This window comes from Rhinopithecus bieti, unplaced genomic scaffold (assembly GCF_001698545.2).
Source record: "Rhinopithecus bieti isolate Rb0 unplaced genomic scaffold, ASM169854v2 scaffold_27038, whole genome shotgun sequence".
In the NCBI taxonomy this organism is placed as follows: domain Eukaryota; kingdom Metazoa; phylum Chordata; class Mammalia; order Primates; family Cercopithecidae; genus Rhinopithecus; species Rhinopithecus bieti.
The window spans coordinates 359,071-379,305 of NW_016812221.1; the positions used below are offsets into that span (position 1 = coordinate 359,071).

General features: G+C 50.5%; 1 protein-coding gene across 1 annotated transcript in view; it reads right to left on the reverse strand.

Moving 5' to 3' along the window:
* POLE (DNA polymerase epsilon, catalytic subunit) overlaps window positions 1-20,235 on the reverse strand; it is a 61,025-nt gene that overhangs the window by 16,541 nt on the left and 24,249 nt on the right. Inside the window, 13 exon segments of the mRNA XM_017895682.1 lie at window positions 1,284-1,409; window positions 2,355-2,528; window positions 4,853-5,057; window positions 5,384-5,604; window positions 5,746-5,969; window positions 6,060-6,236; window positions 6,464-6,570; window positions 6,647-6,764; window positions 6,767-6,824; window positions 7,090-7,218; window positions 11,740-11,894; window positions 12,129-12,338; window positions 12,499-12,711. Of these exon segments, the coding sequence (XP_017751171.1) occupies window positions 1,284-1,409; window positions 2,355-2,528; window positions 4,853-5,057; window positions 5,384-5,604; window positions 5,746-5,969; window positions 6,060-6,236; window positions 6,464-6,570; window positions 6,647-6,764; window positions 6,767-6,824; window positions 7,090-7,218; window positions 11,740-11,894; window positions 12,129-12,338; window positions 12,499-12,711 (2,117 nt within the window).

Below are 20,235 nucleotides of genomic sequence, written 5' to 3' on the forward strand. Positions count from 1 at the left end.
TCGTGATCCGCCCGTCTCGGCCTCCCAAAGTGCTGGGATTATAGGCTTGAGCCACCGCGCCCGGCCCAAGACCCCATCTCTTAAAAGAAAAAACAAAAACCAAAAAAAAGGAAGAATAAACAAAGAAAGAGAGGAAGGGAGGAGGAACACCCTAAATCACAGTTTTAAAAAAAGCAGCTGAGTAGCCCACACTGCACCTCCTGCAGGAGAACTTTATGTTCTCCCTAACTCTGCTCTCCGCACTAAGGGAGAATGGCAGCCTGTTCCCTGACATGAGCAACCCTGGCCTCCTCAGGTACAGGGCACCCTTGGAGCTGCCCATGGCCAGTGTGGGGAGAGGCACATCCTTCCCATCATCTCAGCCACGCTCTGAAATACAATTCTAGCCCAAGTCAGCTCTCTCAGGCACAGAGCGTGACCACTGACCATCAAGGCTCATCTTGGATAGACATAAGGGGCCACAGTGGGTCTGCAGGAGGACAACGGTGGTTTTGGGTTTGAGATTAATCCGTTGCATATGGTTTGATTAGGAATGAAAGTCTTATAAGCTCTACCTTCCTACTTCTCAGTGACCTATTATCAATTTAGTGCCAGTCTTTTCTGCAGCACCCCCAGATGCTGCCCCTGTAACCATGCAAAGACCAGACCCATGTAGACACTCTAGGCCTCCACGAGCAACTCATCTCTGCGCTCAGAAATGGCTGCATTCATCCCCAGGGTGAGTGCACCTGGGAGGGAGCTTCCTACTATCAATTGAACAAAAGGAGCTGGTGGAGATTTTGTTGCTTTGTCTTCCATTTAGATTTAAATCGTGCTGAGTGTGTGAGAAGCACAGCAAGGCCCACGAGGGAACCTCAGGAACATGGCCCAGAAGGCAGGAAGTCAAAACCACAACACCAGGCTCTGACAGCTGAGAGCTGTGCACAGCTGAGCACCTGGGAACCACACCACTCCCACTCGCCAACACGGACGTCTATGAAAGGTTTGCCCGTCAACACTTATGGGGTGCACATATTCAGGGCACCTTGAATCTGTGTCTCCCATGGGGAAAAAAACAAACAAAAAACACTCAACTCAAGCTGCACAGCTGCGTGGCCTCTGATCGGCTACAGCACGTGGGTGGCAGGAACCCCCTTTTCACGCTGCTCTGGGTTTAGCATGGTGAGTCCTGTGCTTCTAAGGACCTCCCAGTCCACCCAGGAGGACAGCTGGCACCTCAGGGGGTCATTTGAGCACCCCTCTCAAAGCCACAGTGCTGCGTCACCAGGACCAGCCAGCCGCACCTGCTGGTGATGTACTCCACATAAGCGATGGCATCTTCCACATGGCGCTTCTTTGTACAGAGGATGATGCGGTTGAAGTTGGCGTAGACGACTGACGACCCCAGGCGCTTGAACTCAGCGATGAGCCTGTGGAGCAAGTTTAGAGTCCGTGGTGGAGACGCCACAGCCGTGGAGAGCCAGAGGGCACCCGGAAAATCCATAAGGGAAAAGAGCTGAGGGTCCTGAAGCAGAAAAACCTCCGATACACTAGAACCCAAAAGCCAATGAAGAACAAAGATTTCTGCACAGCAAAATCCACCACAAACAAAGGCAAAAGATAAGCAAAAACAGGAAAAAATTAGCAAATTCTTATCACAGAAAAACGGCAACTTTTGTATGGAGACAACTCATTCGATGTTCAGTAAGAGAAAAACCAACAAAGGTACAGAAAACTAGACAAAGGGCTAGAAAATTCGACTTAATTCATCATAAAAATCCTAAGTTAAGACTGCACCGAGAAGCACTTTTATCCTAGCAGCTGGGTAATAGTCCCCGGCCACGTTGGTGAGGCACGGCCAGGGAAGAAGTGTCCACAAGGGGCTCTGTGGGGCCGCTCTCGTGAAGTCCATCAAATCAGCATTCATCCCCTGAGCTATAACACCTGTGAGGCCTGCAACAGGGCTATGCCCCAGAAGTTACCCCAGGATCTAACTGCGTGAGCTCATGCATGAAGCCTCTCACTGATTTGCTATTTGTAATGACGGCACAAGGCTGGAAAGAGGCTAAATGATCTCCAAGGCATATTTTCACTAAAATGAGCAAGGCACACAGCAATACACTGTGCAGCAGGACTTGTGCAGGAAAGGGGCAGGAGTAGGGGTGCCACCTAGCGTTCTCTGCAGGATGTGCAGGTGATGCTGCAGCAGCAGCTGCGTGTTTCTCTGGGATCCTTTGAAGATCGTTATGCTCCACAAACCCAGAAATAGACTACTTATCCCAGAGGCACTGGCTGGCCACGTCTCTGGTTCTGGAGAGTAAGGGAGCAGCCCAGCTGAGGATGAGGAGGATGGCCCAGGGAGGAGGAGCACTCACTGCAGGAAGAGCTTCTTCATCATGTTGTGGAGCATGCGGTGCAGGGCGGGGTCGTGAAGCAGAGAGGATGGTGACCGAAGCCAGCGGTAGAAGTGCATCACCTGGTTGTCTGCGTAGATATTGTGGTACTGGGTGATCTCCTTCACCCAGCCCACGACCATGCTCTTCAGGATCCTGAAAGAGAAGTGCAGGACACCCTCGTACCCTCAGCCTCCCATGCAGCCGCCACGCGGGATGCTCCAGCTGAAACAGGCACAGGTTTTCCCTACATGGCTGGGTCCAAATCCGTCACTGTCACCTCCCCTTCTCACTGTCCCCACCTTAAGTCACTGTCCAAATTTCATCCTTTCACCTTCATGCTTCATCTATTTCTTTCCAGTTCATTCCTGAAACTAGCTCAGGCTTTGCCACATCGCTCAACACAACCCAAACTCTGTATGTTCTGAAGCAGGATGGGAGGGCAGTACAGTATGGGGCAGCAAGTGTGTGACGGGCTGGGGCCCCTAACAGGAAGGACACAGCAAAGCCACTGCCTACACATCAGAACACACTAGGCCAGATGCAGTGGCTCATGCCTGTAATCCCAGCACTTTGCGAGGTCGAGGTGGGTGGATCATCTGAGGTCAAGAGTTCGAGACCAGCCTGGCCAACATGGTGAAACCCTCGTCTCTATTAAAAATACAAAAATTAGCTGGGCTGGTGCACGCCTGTAATCCCAGCTACTTAGGAGGCTGAGGCAGGAGAATCGCTTAAACCCAGGAGGTGGAGGTTGCAGTGACCCAAGATGGCGCCACTGCACTCCAGCCTGGGTGACGGAGCAAGACTCTGACTCAAAAAACGAAAACAGAACAAAACACCACCATACCCACATGGCCCTGGTCAGTCAGAGACAAGAACTGAGAGGACTCTTTCCCGCCTAGCAGGCTGGGCCCTGCCTTCCTGCCACTTCCTTTAAATGGACCATTCAGGCACTTGCCCATGAACTAACACATGCCTACACCCCATTCTCACATGGCCAGCTGCCCTGGGCACTCTCCCTGTGCCTGCCTTGCATGGCCCTGGGAGGGAGGATGGCTTCCCTCCTCACGGCACCCTCCCTGCCCAGGAGATGTAAGGAACACATCTTTGCACTTATTCCCTATTGCGGTGGTGACTGATTTTGTGCCTTCCCTCTGAAGAGGCAGGGGCTACCCTGGGCTGGGTCTTCCCTACCACGCTGGGGGGACACAAGGCTGGGCCCCTGCACCGAAGCAATGGTCAGGCAGGTGGGACCTAGACACAGGTCACACAAAAGCCACAAGGGCGTGTGCCAGTGTAAACAAGTTTCCTGTGGTGGGGCGCCCTGGTCACAGGCCAGATAGCTAGGCATTGGGCAGTGCGCTGTACATGCCCCGTCTGGCCCCCTTCACTTCCCGTAGGGCAGAGATGCCAGCTGCTCTGGTACTGGAACCCCAATTCAGCTACAGGGTTCCAAAACTGCACGTCACCCTACTGAAGAAGTGGGAACTTCAATGGGGTCAAGAACAGAATGTTACAAGAGAACCTACAGAGGTCCAAGTCCCATTCCTAAAACTCCTTTTCATCACCAGCTCTTCAACAATCCAGCAAACCCCACGTTCCCCAGAGCGGCGGTTTGGGGATCTGCCGTTGGACTCCATCTACCTCTCAGGCCTGGCCTACCGTCTCTCTGCCAAGACCCTGCTCTGGGCTCCCAATGCCTCCCTGCCTCTTTCCACCAGTCCTCTCCCGGCCTCATTTCCCAGCTCTGACATGCTCTCTCCCCTTTTGTGTGGAGTCATTAAAACGACGCCTGAGTACAGGCTCTAGAATTAAAAAGACTTGTTTCTGAGTGCCAACCCTTCCATTTGTTTGTGGTATGACCACAAAGCCAGCCCCTCTGACCTCAGTTTCCTCATCTGAAAAATGGACAATAACCGCTCCCCGTCCCTGGGCTGCTGTGGGGACAGAGGCAGAATGTGGAGTGCTCGGCCCACCTCCTGGTACACAGCAAGCGTTCCCCAGTATGAACCACCACTGGTGGGTACTGCGAGTAGCTGCTCTCAACCACGCTCTCCACAGCAGACCAACAGCTCCTGACCCTCAACCACACCCTCTGCGGCAGACTGACGGCTCTAGACCCTCAACCATGACCTCCGTGGCAGACCGACGGCTCCTGACACCTAAGTGCCGATGTCTCGCACATCATACTCAGTAGAGCCAGCTGGAGATCCCTATGATGTACCTTTGGTCACATCGAAAAGTGGCCCTGGTTAGAAAGGTTCTTTGTGTGAAGTACCTCTGGCCACAGGGAGGTCAGAGGCAACACATGCAACAGTCGCCAGGGACCGGGCGGCAGAGCGAGACTCCGTCTCAAAAAAAAAAAAAAAAAAAAAAAGACTAAGTGCGCAAGGGACACCGTCTTAGACCTTAGCTTTCCAAATTAAGGGCGAAGGATGAGACCCTTCTATTAGTAGCACTCCTCCCGGAGAGGGTGGCACCTGAAGGCGTGAGAGCACAGGGCTGTCTCATCGTAGCTGGCTGGGGCACTGGCAGCCTGACCGCCCGTGATCATGTCCTCCAGGGAGGGCTGCTGGATCACGTCGAAGCTGATCCCCATGCTGTCAGCCCCCTCCATGTCGTTGACGTGGTGAGACTGGAGGATGGTGTTGACGGCCAGGTTCTGAAGGTCCAGCTCCACACACACTGTACAGGAAGACGCCATGCTCAGCCAGCATCCTGCCAGCTCCCGCACCACCAGCCCCCTGGGCCTGACTCCAGCCACCACCACCTCCAGAACCAGCATCAGACCTACCCACACCCATCCTCACACCTGCCGGGCTATTCAGATTCCCGAGGGCACAGGAGGCCCCACCTGGAACTTGACCCCAGGACTGTCTCCTGCAGCTTCAGCTCTGACCTGCAAGGTCAAGCTCTGAGCCCGTCCTCGGGCACTCTTGCCTTGAGAAGATGTCACAGAATGGCAGAAACACCAGTCAGGTCTCGTGGACCTCGTCCTCCTGCCCACTTACCTGTGGAGTAACAGCCTGAACTGTTGATCTCAACAGTGGCTTGGTCATCAAACTCCATGACAAGACAGTTGTCATCAGCCTCCTTTCCACCCAGGTCAGGGCGGGCCGTAGGGGACAGCCAGAGCAGGTGGTTGTGGCGATGGAGATGGCGGGCAAAGAAGAGGTCGGAGCCGAACGTGGAGATGTCCTCTGGCAGGTTCCCGATGGGAATGTGAAAGTACCTGCACCGGGGCACAGGTCAGCACTGAGGCACAGGTTGGCGCCGGGGCACAGCTCAGTGCCAGGGCACATTTCCGGGTCACAGAGACCGAGGCCAGCTCTGCCTGGGGACCACTGGCCCACGGTGACAGTGCTGCGCTCACCTGCTCATCTCAAAGGCCTGCGACAGGCAGGTGTCCAGGTTGAGGTAGTGCCAGATCATGCGCCGGGCTCCATGGCGCTGCCAGTCCAGGACCCCATAGTTGATCTTGTCGGCCACACAGATAGGCACCAGCGGGAATTCCTCCAAGACAGGAATCTCACTGGCCAGCCTCTTCAGCTCCCAGCTGGACTGAACGGCGATGAGCGTGGGCCCCCGGCGCTCCTCCTGGGTCAAGGCAAAATGGAAGAAAAGACCCAGGTGGACCCAGCCTCAAAGGAGAGGGGACTCACACAGCAGGATCCCAACCACCCTCACCTTGTAGGCGAGCAGGAATCGCTGGATGGCTCTGCAGATGGTCTTCAGGTCAGTTTCTGCCCGAACTTCAAAGGTGTGTTTGGGGGGCGGCAGGAGCTCAGGGCCCACCTTCTCCAGGAGGAGGCCGTGCTCTGCTGAGTACAGGGTGCCAAGGTTGGGCATCTGGTTGCTGCGCACCTAGACAAATGCAGACCGTGTCAGCCTCACCCTGTGTGGGAGGAAGTGGGGGCAGCCCTGGGGCAGACTCCACCACTGCCATGGCACTGCCAATTCAATCACGACAGGCACTCATGGGCAAAGGCCCTTGAGGACAAGACCTGGAGGGCCTGGGCACCCTGGGAGAAGTCCTCCTTCCCCAGACCCTGCTCCAACCAATGTGCTGCCATGGAGGGCCCAGGACTCACAGTGTCCAGCACAAAGACGGATGCCCTGCGCTGTGAGGGGATGAAGATCCCGAAGAGTGCTTTGTGGCCCTGTGCATGGTGGTACAGGTAGATGTGGCGGATACTCCCTGCAGAAGGAAACAAGACCGTCACCCCAGATGTCTGGGAGGCAGGCACACGGTGGGCGGCGGGTGCAGGCCATACCTGGTTCCAGGTAGCTGAACTGGGCCAGAGAGCGCATCTCCAGGTGTTCCAACGAGCAAAGTCTCCTGCTTCCCAGCCGAAGGTGCCTCACCAGCTGTTTATTGACCACACACAACACAATCCCAGGTGTACCAGGGCCCGGAACAGGTAACGGAACTGGAAGAGGCGGGCAGACAGGCTAGCAAGGGCCAGTGACCCTGCCTGGGATGTGGAAATAAACATGCAGCTGCCCGGCCCCACTGCCACAGTCACCTTTGGGCAGACACCCTGCTGATACTCACCTCACCTTGTGGGCCATGATCCACAATCACTGCTGTTTTCCCACCCACACCCAGGGGGGGGGGGGGGGGGGGGGGGGCTGGGCGGGTTTCTTTCCTCTATTCCACCCTGCTGGAGCCTCCCCAGATTCAGCCGAGGGTGGCTGGGAGTCACCTGATCCATACAAACTGCCCCTGACGTCTGCGCTGACCAGCTCAGCGTTGACTCATTGAGTGTTCCTGGTACATGCTCCTCCCGGCACTGAATACTCATAGAGATTGTAGACCACGATTGAGCGAGGAAGACCCGATTACCTGGTGGAGAATACAATGATGATGCTCGTCACAGGGCGTAGGTGAGTAATGTCTTGGTGCACATACATGCACAGGGGTTCCGAGTCCTACGGACTTCCAGCTGCCCTCAAACGATGGGATACAACCCACCATGCAGAGTCCACCTTTGTCACTGATGACAACTAAAAACTCTGGACGTAAATTTTTTATGTTATTATTTAATTTTCCATGGACAGGGTCTCACTGTATTGCCCAGGCTGGAGTGCCCGCAGTGGTGAACACAGCTCACATGCAGCCTGCCAACTCTGGGCTCAAGGCGATCCTCCAGTCTCAGCCTCCGATAGCTGCGGACAAGGAACACACCACACACAGTGCCTTTTTCATTTTTCCTGTAGAAAGGAGGCTCCACTATAGGCCCTAGGCTGGTCTCAAACTCCCTGGGGCTCAGCAATCCTCCACTTCCAGCCTCCTGAATCCGCTAGAACTGCAGTGTGAGCCCACGTGAAATAGAAGCAAGAAGGAAGCACAGAATGGATGACGGCATAGCCTGGCCTCTGGATGCAATTTTGAAAGCAACCTGCACCTCTGAGCAATAGAACAGAGAGCTCACTTCAGAATATAAGCAGAGTCAACACTGGCCTGGGAGGCTCCCAGTTCATCCTTCCTCCCATTCTCTCATGGGTTTAACCTGAAGGATGCAGAAAAGTGGATCCACAATTTTCCTAGTCACAAGAATGCAAAGAGAGCCCCTGGGGAAGCCAGAATATTGCATGGGAAACTGGAATCCGGGAGAAGTCTGGAGAGGGGGCACCCTAGCTTCCTGCATGGCGGGCTGGGGGGAGTCCTGGAGAGGGAGGTGGAGAGAGGCTAGCCCCCCCCCCCCGGCCCCTAGCTCCTGTTGGGGGAGCTGGGGAGTCCTGGACGCAGCCTTGTTTCTCAACATCAACCTTCCAGCGAGGCTCAGGCTCCTTTAGAGGAAACCAGCTAATTTCAGTCTAGAAGTTCCAACGGTGAATCTGGCTCTCTTAGTGCCAAGAAAGCAGGAAGGTGTTCAAAACCAACACGGGCATGTCAAGACTCAAGTGCCACTTGAAGGGATCCGGCCCAGCCGAAATTTGCGATAAGTTTAGTCTCAAAAGATACTGACCAACCAAGAGTCCTATTGGCTGAGCTCCATTAATATGAATCTCTAAGAAAGTCACAACAGTTACAGCAGAATACAGAAATCAGGCTAGCAAGGTTGCACGGGGGGAAAAAGCACCCTTCGGGTGATGGAAATGTTCGCACCTGGGGGCGGGTGTGGGTGACCGAATAGTCAATTTGTTCCAAAAACCCAATCAACCTGCAGTAATTTAAAATCTGTACTCTGCCGGGCCGCGGTGCTCACTTGATCCCAGCACTTTGGGAGGCCGAGACGGGCGGATCACAGGCGAGGTCAGGAATCCGAGACCCTCCAATCCCTGGCAACACGTGTGAGAACCCCCGTCTCTACTAAAAAATACCAAAAACCTGAGCCGAGCGAGGTGGGCGGGCCGCTTAGTGACCCAGCCACCTCGGAGGCTCGAGCAGGAGAATGCGTGAACCCGGAGGGGAGCTTGCAGTGAGCCCTGAGATACGGCCACGCACTCGCAGCCCCGGGCGACAGAGTGAAGACTCGTCTCAAAAAAAAAAAAAAAAAAAAAAAAAACAAACCTGCTCTGCACTTAACTATATGGAAATCTTACAGTAAGTTCAGCAACATCAATGGATACTTGGAAACTGCGATGTTAAGTGAAGTGACATATAGCAGGTCCTCAAATAACATCATTTTGTTCAACGCAGTTTCTTCCTTCAAAAAAAAAAATTCTGGGGCCAGGCACTGTGGCTCACGCTTGTAATCCTAGGACAGGCTGGCAGATCACCTGAGGTCGGGAGTTCGAGACCAGCCTAATTAACACAGAGAAACCCCGTCTCTACTAAAAAATACAAAATTAGCCGAGTGTGGTGGTGCATGCCTGTAATCCCAGATACTCAGGAGGCTGAGGCAAGAGAATTTCTTGAATCTGGGAGGCGGAGGTTGCGGTGAGCTGAGATTGCGCCATTGCATTCCAGCCTGGGCAACAAGAGAGAAACTCCATCTCAAAACAAACAAACAAATACATAAAAATAAATAAATTTTTAAAAAAACTCTGTAGAGAAGGGGTTTTGCCATGTTGCCCAGGCTGGTCTTGAATGCCTGAGCTCAAGCAATCCACCAGCCTCAGCCTCCCAAATTGCTGGGATTAAAGGCATGCACCGCTGTGCCTGGCCAACAGTTTCATTACAATGTTTCCAGGAAGAAAAAAAATCTGTTTCATGATACATCATTTTACTTAAAGTCATTTCACTTAAAATTGCAGTTTCTTTTTTTTTTTTTTTTTGAGATGGAGTCTCGCTCTGTCGCCCAGGCTGGAGTGCAGTGGCCGGATCTCAGCTCACTGCAAGCTCCGCCTCCCGGGTTTATGCCATTCTCCTGCCTCAGCCTCCGGAGTAGCTGGGACTACAGGCGCCCACCACCTCGCCCGGCTAGTTTTTTGTAGTTTTAGTAGAGACGGGGTTTCACCTTGTTAACCAGGATGGTCTCGATCTCCTGACCTCGTGATCCACCCGTCTCGGCCTCCCAAAGTGCTGGGATTACAGGCTTGAGCCACCGCGCCCGGCCTTAAAATTGCAGTTTCTAAGGACCTATGAACGACATAAGGTGGCGGCCTGCCGCGCACCTTCACATACCCAACGCGTGTGTGTTGGGCGGGATTTGGCTACGACTGATCTTAAAACATTAAACACTGAGGCAGGAGGATCGCTTGGGCCCAAGAGTACAAGGCTGCAGGGAGGCAAGATCATACCACTGCACTCCAGCCTGGGTGATGGAGTGAGACCGTCTCAAAAACTAAAACAACAAAAGTCAAACAAAAATCCACAAATCCATAGTAACATTTTAAAAGAGAGGGTAAGTAAAAGGAATAAACCCATTTGCCATGCCCTACCTTGAAAATTAAAATAATTTAAAGGGAAAAGCATTTCTCTTGCTTAAAAAAAAAAACCCTCAGCATATCATACCTCTCGTATCTTGCTTTTTAAGGAATAACCTAGAGTTCACTTCCACCTGATCTATACAAAGCTCTTCGTTATAAAGGAAACAGCTAATATACACGAGGGACAGAATCAGAAGATATTATCCTGGAGCCCCATGGACCCCATGAGACATGGATGCTGACACCATCCAGTCAAACGTCGAGGACAGGATATTTACACAGTGCCAGAGCCTCCCTCCAGAGATGAGCTGACAGTCATAAAGAAAAGCAACCCAAAAGTAAGGGCACTTCTACACAGCCAGAACTCCACAGCACCACAGCACCACACATCTAAAGGAAGGTGTGGAAAGCCCACACTCCCACCTGTTCTCTGTGGTCTCGATGCCTCTGCGTCCGCTTTCCTTTTTTATCCACCCACCTTGGTCTCCCAAAGTGCTGAGATTACGGGTGTGAACCACCACACCTGGCTCTGAGTCTGTCTACTTTCTAGATGCACATTCTACTGAATCACCTGGCTGGAATCGAGTTTCACCTTCTCCAGAAAACCTCCTTGTGTAGGTACAAATATGCACACCTCATCTCCCCAGCTACATGTCACTTCTTACGTGATTCATAGCATCCAGTCAAGAAATGCGCTGAGCTGACAGATTAACAACAGGGGGTTTGGGCTGAGACGCCATCTAAGAGCCTTGGCGCACTCATGGCCACATGAAAACCCTCAGACTTTCTGCAGGTGGGAGGAGCCCAGCACAAAGACCCACCTACTGTAGGGTTCCATTGATATCAAATGCCCAAACAGGCAAACCCAGAGATAGGAAGTTGATCAGTGGCTACTGACAGCTGGGGGAGGATGGTGACAGGTAAGGGATGCAAGGTTTCTTTTTGGAGTGATGAAAATATCCGAATGGGGGGCGAGGGGAGGGGGAGTATCAGGACAAACCGCTAATGCATGTGGGGCCTAATGCCCAGGTGACGGGGTGATGGGTGCAGCAAACAACCATGGCACATGCTTACTTATGTAACAAACCTGCACATTCTGCACATGGATCCCAGAAATCAAAGTAAAATTAGAAAAAAAAAAGAAAAAAGAAAATGTCAACATTGGCAATAGTCATGCCACTAAAAGCCAATGAATTGTGCACTTTGAATGGGTGAGTTGGATGGCGTGTAACTTTACATCCCAATAAAGCTGTTAACAACCAAACATCCGATGGAGACAGACTTCACAACCTCTAACAAATGCCACTTGGTTTGTCCCTGCGACATGGACCTCACAGGCAGACAAGCTGATCGTGACAAGGACACCAGCAGCTCCATCCCCAGCACTCTGCCCTAGGCTCTGCGCTCAGTGTTCACACACATTGTTTTGAGGAATTCCTACAACATCACCATAAGGTACTGAGGAGATGGAGGCTCAAGGCCACGCTAGATCACGGGAAAGCCACCTCAGAGGCTGCCCAGGCAGATGACTGCAGAGGCCAGCACCAGCTGCCTCCCTACCTTGCGATACGAAGCGCCCTCCTCCGCTTTAGCAACTCGCTGGTTCACGTAGAACACACGGGGGATGCTCAGCCTGATGCAGTGCAAGTCACTGCCAACGAGCGCCCACAGCCTGAATAGGCCGGCCTGGCTGGTCTCGCTGATCTGAAAGGCCACACGGACATACAGCACGTCACAGGACACACTGGAACCCACACACAGGGCCACCTCCCAGGTAGCTTCCAGCTCCCAGCACAGGGCCTTAGGCCTCCCTACGATGGGCAGAAAACTCCAGGCCCGCTCTAACCCTCCCATCCCAGACCTCAGGGCCCAGCCGGACACCCCATCCCTGGGCCATCAGCAGAGCCCACTGCCCTCCCCTTGGATCACGGTCTACACCTGCACAATCTGCCACGGAAGGTCCAGGATGCTGCGGGCAGTTCTTCGCAAGAAGCTCCCCAGCCCCGCGGCAGGACCATCCCGGATGGCCCCAGGCCTCAGCACACCCCCTGCTGACTCCAGACGCTGCCTCTTCCTGCGGGCAAGGCGCTGCCGGGCCTGCAGCTGCCACTTCTTCTTGTGGAACCGGAGCCAGACAAGCCACTCCTCCTGGGATGGATGGTGAGCACAGCCCATGTGCAAGTGGTGAGATGGGAATGCCCGCCACGACTTCCTCACCAGCAGCCTCCCTAGGGGTCAGGATGCATCTCGGGCTCCCTGGGCTTTGCAGCAGACCCCTTAGAGATAGTGTCACAACCGTGTGCCTTACCTGGGTGGTTCCTAGGGCGGGAGGCTGTCCCAAGATCTCCTGCCAAGGCACAGTCGGCGTGAGGTCCTGGGACTCCTCCTGGCTCTCCCAAAGAACTCGCTTCCTCTTCACAGCGACAGGGGCTGCTGGGTGAGGCGGCTTCACGAGGCCGAAGTCCTCCATGTCGGGAGCACTTGGCCTCGGACTGTCTTCTGAGGCCTCGGCCATTGTGACCTGCAAAAACCCAGTGAAGCCTTAATCTCAGGACCTCCGGCTGGGCAGGGTGGCTCACGCCTGGAATCCCAGCACTTTGGAAGGCCAAGTCAGAAGAATTGCTTGGGGCCAGGAGTTTGGGACCAGTCTGGGTAACAGCAAGACCCTGTCTCTACAAAATATATTACAAATTAGCCAGGCGTGGTAGTGTGCCTGTAGTCCCAGCTACTTGGTAGGCTGAGGCCGGAGGATCAATTGAACCCAGGAGTTGGAGGCTGTGGCGAGCCATGATCACACCACTGTACTCCAGCCTGGGCAAGAGTGAAACCTTGCCTCATAAAAACAAGCAAACAAGAATCTCAGGATCTCATCCCCACAAACTCTACTTCTCGAAATCTAACATAAGCGTATCACCTGAAATGGGATGTTTGTTTACACAAGTTTACTGAACTTTTAATAGTGAAGGCCGAGGGTGGTGGCTCACGCCTGTCATCCCAACGCTTAGAGAGGCTGAGGTGGGCGGATCACTTGAGCCAGGAGTTTGAGACTAGCCTGGCCAACATGGTGAAACCCCGTCTCTACAAAAAACAGAAAAATTAGCTGGGTTTGGTTGTATGCACCTGTGGTCCCAGCTACTTGGGAAGCAGAGGTGGAAGGATCACTTGAGCCCAGGAGGTGGGGGTTGCAGTAAGCCAAGGTTGCGCCACTGCATTCCAGCCTGGGCGACAGGGTGAGACCCTCTTTAACAAAACAAAACAAAACGAAACAAAACAAAACAAAACAAAACAGAAGTGAGGCCGGGCGCGGTGGCTCACGCCTGTGATCCCAGCACTGAGGCCGGGCGCGGTGGCTCACGCCTGTGATCCCAGCACTGAGGCCGGGCGCGGTGGCTCACGCCGGATCCCAGCACATGAGGCCGGGCGGGTGGCTCACGCTGATCCCACACCTGAGGCCGGGCGCGGTGGCTCACAGCCTGTGATCCCAGCACTGAGGCCGGGCGGCGTGCTCACGGATCCCAGCACTGAGGCCGGGCGCGGTGGCTCACGACTGTAATCCCAGCACTTTGGGAGGTTGAGGTGGGCGGATCACGAGGTCAGGAGATTGAGACCATCCTGGCCAACATGGTGAAACCCCATCTCTATTAAAAATACAAAAAATTAGCCAGGCGTGGTGGCGGGCACCTGTAGTACCAGCTGCTGGGGAGGCTGGGGCAGGAGAATGGCGGGAACTCGGGAGGCGGAGCTTGCAGTGAGTCGAGATTGCATCACTGCACTCTATCCTGGGCAACAGAGCAAGACTCCGTCTCAAAAAAAAAAAAAAAAAAAAGGGGAAAAAATAAAACTAAAAAAAAAAAGGTGAAAAGATCAAACTGAAAAATAAAATGTCACTCAAGACTACCAATAAGTAAATCTTTGCATGTTGCCATGTTTGCTCCAGTATGCTCTTTTTATAAGAAAGAAAATGTTGCAAATAATGGGTATAGCCCTCTTCTGTCTGCCCCCACACACCTTTAAATTTTTACCACATGTCCACAGACACATGCCACAGCTGTTAAGTCTTAACTTAAATAGTAACATGTGGGACACATCTGACTGCAACTTGTTTCTTTTTTTTTTTTGTTGAGACAGAGTCTCGCTCTGTCACCCAGGCTGGAGTGCAGTGGCGCAACCTCAGCTCACTCCTAGTTCCGCCTCCCGAGTTCATGCCATTCTCCTGCCTCAGCCTCCCGAGTAGCTGGGACTACAGGTGCCTGCCACCAAGCCCGGCTACTTTTTGTTGTATTATTAGTAAAGATGGGGTTTCACCGTCCTGGCCAGGCTGGTCTTGAACTCCCAACCTCAAGTGATCCACCCACCTCGGCCTCCCAAAGTGCTGGGATTACAGGCATGAGCCACACGCCTGGTCCTGCAACTTGTTTCTTTACTCAGCCGTGTGTTTTTGAGATGACACTGGGTGAAACATGTACATATGATTCGTTCATTGTAACTGATATGAAATGTTCTATCATACAAACACATCAGCCTGCCTACCCATGACTTTGCAAATGAAGAATGACAAGTGCCTACTTTTTCAAAACTAAAAACTGCGACTCAGTGACCATCTCTGTATGTGTTGCCTGGTCCCGGAGAACAACCACCTCCACCTCTAGCACCAGGGATTTTCTACTTCCTACAATCTTGATACTTGATGCCACCACACTTACTTGCCTGCAGTGTGACCTGCTATCTAAATACATCATGCTGCATTTACCTAATCAATAGTAAGGCTAAACATCTTTGTGGCCCTGTGCAGGCAACTCCCAAAATGGCCCAATGACTCCCACTTCCTGGTGTTCACACCCTGTGTGACTCCTTCCCTGAGTGGGGGTGGGACCCGGTGACTGCCCCGATGAACAGATTCCAACAAAAGTCATGGAACGCCACTCCTGAGAGCACCTAGAAAACACTGTGGCTTCTGCCTGGCTGGCACTCTCTCAAAAGCCGGCGCCATGCTGTGAGCTGTCCTGTGAAGAGCCGCATGGAGCAGGGGACTAAGGATAATGTCCAGACAAAGGCCAAGGAGGAACCAAGTCCTGCCATCCCCATGGGAGGGAGCTCAGAAGTGGGTCCTTCTCCAGTGGAGCCCTCGGATACACAGGTGCATTTAAGTTGCTAAGTTTTGGGGTCATTTGTTAGGCAGCAATAGATGGCTAACACACGTTTATGAGCGATTTCTAACTTTTGTACATTCTAAACATCTTCAAAATGTGACTCAGGCCTTTGTTTCATGGTGACTTCTGTGCTACATAAGTTTGTGTGTGTTGACTTCCTATCAGGAAAGTTTTCAAACATATACAAAAGCACGGTAACGAGCTCCCACGCTCTTATCACCAGTGTCAACAATTATCGACATTCTGCCTTTCTTGTCACAGACTACAGAAGATTTAACTTTTAATTAATTGATCATTCTTTCCCTTTGTGATGTTTTTCACATGTGCCTTAAAAAAGCCCTTCCCACCCCAGCATCATAAAGATAGTCTCCTGAGCTGTTTACCAAAGATTTTAGTTTTCTTTTTTCTTTTTTTAAGACACAGGGGTCTCGCTCTGTCACCCAGGCTGGAGTGCAGTGGTGTCATCTTGGCTCACCGCAGCCTCAACCTCCCAGGCTCAAGTGATCCTCCCACCTCAGCCTTCCAAGTAGCTGGGACTACAGGCATGCACAACCATTCCTAATTTTGTTGTGTAGATTTTTTTTTTTGTAGAGATGAGGCCTCCCTGTGTTGCCCAGGCTGGTCTGGATCTTCTGGGCTCAACTGATCCTTCTTCCTTGGACTCCCAAAGCACTGCAATTACAGGCATGAGCCATTGCACTTAGCCTTAGTTTTACACTCAGTGTGACACAGCAACTTACTTCTTCAAATATGAAAAACCATTTTTACCAGCATCACTCTCTCCTTAACGATCTGTAACGGTTCCTCTGTGACCTACCAACTTCCAACTTCCAGGGGAGTCTGTTTCTAGACTCCCAATCGGCTCTACTGCTCTCCTCTCATCGTTAAGACACCATGCCAGAGTGTCTCGTTACATAGTAAGATTAACATGCCCTCCTTATTCTTCAAAATTCTTTGGTTAGTCTTATCCTTACTCTTTATATGAATTTTAAGATTCATCTGTCAAGTTCTATCCAAAAAGCTTTTTGCAGATTTTTTTATTGGAATTACACTGAATTTTATGAATTAATATGGGGCAAACTGCCATATTTTAATACCGAGTCCTTGCATCTGTAAAGATGGCACTTCGTTTTGTTACTTAGGTAAATTTTTATATGTTCAATAAAGTTGTGTATAGGCCAGGCATGGTGGCTCACACCTGTAATCCCAGTGCTTTGGGAGGCCCAGGCAGAAGGATCACCTGAGCCCAAGAGTTTGATATCAGTCTGGGCAACAGTGAGATCCGCCCGCCTCGGCCTCCCAAAGTGCTGGGATTACAGGCGTGAGCCACCACGCCCGGTCAAAAGCTATAGATTTTTATCTTACTTTGGTATCTAATTGTTGCTGAAATACATATTAGTTAACACAAAATCTAGGTTTCCTTACATTTTCTGTTAAGTTACATCGTCTGTAAATAAGCTGATGTCTCCCTTTTCAATCCTTAAAATTCAATTCTTTTTCTGGTTTAATTATGCTGGCTAGAATCTCCAAACTGTTTTGAACAGAAGCAGTGGTTAAAAGGCATCCCTTTGTTACTCCTTACTTCAATGCTTCCAGTGTTCTGTGGTTAAGTGTGAGGTCTGCTGTTAGGTTTCGAGAACACTTTATCAGGTTAAGAAATATTTCATCTACTCTGATTTTGATTGTTCAAAGCTTTATCATGAACAGATGTTAAAGTTTTACCACATGTTGTTTCTGCATCTACTGGAGATGATCCTATGAGTTTTCTCCTTTAATGATGAATTAGTGGATTTCTCTCAAGAAAAACTCACTTGGCAGATTCTAAAACTAAACAGTACTTGCTATTTTCGGCATAAGTCCTAGTTGGTCACGTCGTTATTGTTCATGTATGTTAATATTTTTTCATCTATTGTTCATGGCCCGTAACTTTCCTTTCCTGTTTTCAATTATGTTACCAAAGTAACAAGGATTGCCAAGGTTACCACATGAGCTAAGGGTTTTTTTTTTTTTCCTTTTTCTCTTAAAATCATCTGGGTTTGGTGTTTCTTTTACACTTTTATTTTCTTTTTTTTTTTCCATCTTTTTTTTTTTTTCCTTTTGTGGAGAATGGGGTCTCACTATATTGCGCAGGTAGGTCTCGAACTCCTGGGCTCAAGCTATCCTCCCGCCTCTGCCTCCCTGAGAGCTGGGATTATAGGCATGAGCCACCACGCCTGGCCTGTTTCTTTTTAAGTGTCAATTTCTGTAACGGTTAAAGTTCTATTCAGGTTTTCATTACTTCTTAGGTCAGTGCATAACTTGAGGATACTGTCCATTCCATCTATGTTTTCCAACAGTTTAGCAGAAAATGGGCATCATTCCATTTTTTAAGGCTTTACTATAATGATGTCTATTTTCATTAAAATAAAATAAAAAACTCCATCCTGAAAAAGATGTAACCAGCCAGTACAACACGACAAAACCTGGTCTCTCCAAAATATACAAAAATTAGCTGGGTGTGGTGGTGTGCGCTCATAGTCCCAGCTATGCAGGAGGCTGAGGCCGGTGGATCAATTGAGCCTGGGAGGTCAAGGCTGCAGTGAGCCATGATTGTGCCACTGTACTACAGCCTGGGTGACACAATGAGACCCTGTCTCAGAAGAAAAGAAAAAGATGTGACTATTTCCTAAGTCTTTTCAAAGAACAACATTTTAATTGTATTGCTTGTTTCACTCATTCTGGCTCAATTTTGTAACCTCTTTCTTTTCTTTCTTTTTTTTTTTGAGACGGAGTCTCGCTCTGTCACCCAGGCTGGAGAGCAGTGGCACAATCTCGGCTCACTGCAAGTTCCACCTCCTGGGTTCACGCCATTCTTCTGCCTCAGCCTCCCCAGTAGCTGGGACTACAGGCACCCGCCACCACGCCTGGCTAATTTTTTGTAATTTTAGTAGAGACGGGGTTTCACCGTGTTAACCAGGATAGTCTCGATCTCCTGACCTTGCAATCCGTCCACCTCAGCTTCCCAGAGTGCTGGGATTACAGGCGTGAGCCATCGTGCCCAGCCTCTTTTCTTTCTTGAGTTGGGGTCTCCCCGTGTTGCTCAGGCTGGAGTGAAGTGCCTGTTCATAGGTGCCATCATAGCCCACTACAGCCTCAAATTCCTGGGCTCAAGCAATCCTCCTGCCTCCCAGCCTTCCGAATAGCTAGGACTCCAGGTGTGTACCACCATGCCTGGTTACCTTTATAACTCTTTATAACTTCTGTCTACTTTCTCTGATGGATCTGTTGTACTCTATCTTCCTCAGTTAGAAACTTAATTTTTTTTTTTTTTTTTTTTTTTTTTTTTGAGACGGAGTCTGGCCCTGTGGCCCAGGCTGGGGTGCAGTGGCCAGATCTCAGCTCACTGCAAGCTCCGCCTCCTGGGTTTACGCCTGCCTCAGCCTCCCGAGTAGCTGGAACTACAGGCGCCCACCACCTCACCCGGCTAGTTTTTTGTATTTTTTTAGTAGAGACGGGGTTTCACCGTGTTAGCCAGGATGGTCTCCATCTCCTGACCTCGTGATCCACCCTTCTCGGTCTCCCAAAGTGCTGGGATTGCAGGATTGAGCCACCGCGCCCAACCAGAAACTTAATTTTCTATTTGTTTTTCTTTACTAATATATGCATTTAGATATATAAATGCGTATACAAGTCCTGTTTAACTGCATACTACAAATTTTGATAGTGTTTGTATTTACATTTAGTTCCAAGTATTGTCTAAGTTCTATGACTTTTTCGATCCACAAGTTATTTATGTGGATTTTTTTTCTTCAATTTCCAAACATGGTCTGTATTTAAGTTATCTAGAACTGGTTGCAGCTTACTCTGTGGTATATATATGGTCATTAATTTATGTATTCTTGAAAAGGATAGGTATTCTCTAATTTTAGTGCAAGACTACATTTGTTCACTAAATGTATTACAGCTAGTGACTAAATCTAGTTAGTTGATTGTGTCATTCCAAACATATTTTTGCTGATTTTTGGTCTGCGCCAACCATCAGTTGAGGGAGGGATGTCAACATCTCCCAAACTGATTGGAGGTAAATTCTTCTTCTAATTAGGTAAATGTTTACATTATTTAATGTGAGGCTACATTGTTACCATTGGTATGTACTTCCAGAGAATTGTGGCTTTCAGTATTATGTAACAACCGCTCTTATGTTTCTAGTCCTTTTGGCTTAGAGAGTATTTTGCCTGGTATTAATACAGCTGTGTCAGCTTTCTTTTGGTTAACATTTGCCTGGCATACATATTTTTTAGTCCTTTTGCTTTTTCTATGTCCTGTCTTCAATTTAACTCTTGGCTGGGTGCAGTGACTTATGCCTGTAATTCCAGCACTTTGGGAGGCCGAGGCAGGTGCATTCACCTGAAGTCAGGAGTTTGGGACCAGCCTGGCCAACATGTTGAAACTCCATCTCTACTAAAAATTTAAAAAAATTAAAAAACTTAACATTAGCTAGGCATAATGGTGTGCTCCTATAATCCCAGCTACACTGGAGGCCGAGGCAGGAGAACTGTTTAAACCCGGGAGGTGGAAGCTGCAGTGAGCCAAGATTGCGCCACTGCACTCCTGCCTGGGAGACAGAGCAAGACTCCGTCTCGGGGAGGGGAGTAAAGAATATATATATATAACTCTTACAAATGAGACAGTTAAATTTTAAAATCCAATCCATCTCAGAACCTTTTTCTTTCTTTTGAGACAGTCTCGCTCTGTTGCCCAGGCTGGAGTGCAGTGGCGCGATCTCAGCTCACTGCAAGCTCTGCCTCCTGGATTCAAGCCATTCTCCTGCCTCACCCTCCCGAGTAGCTGGGACTACAGGCGCCTGCCATCACGCCCGGCTAATTTTTTGTATTTTTAGTAGAGATGGGGTTTCA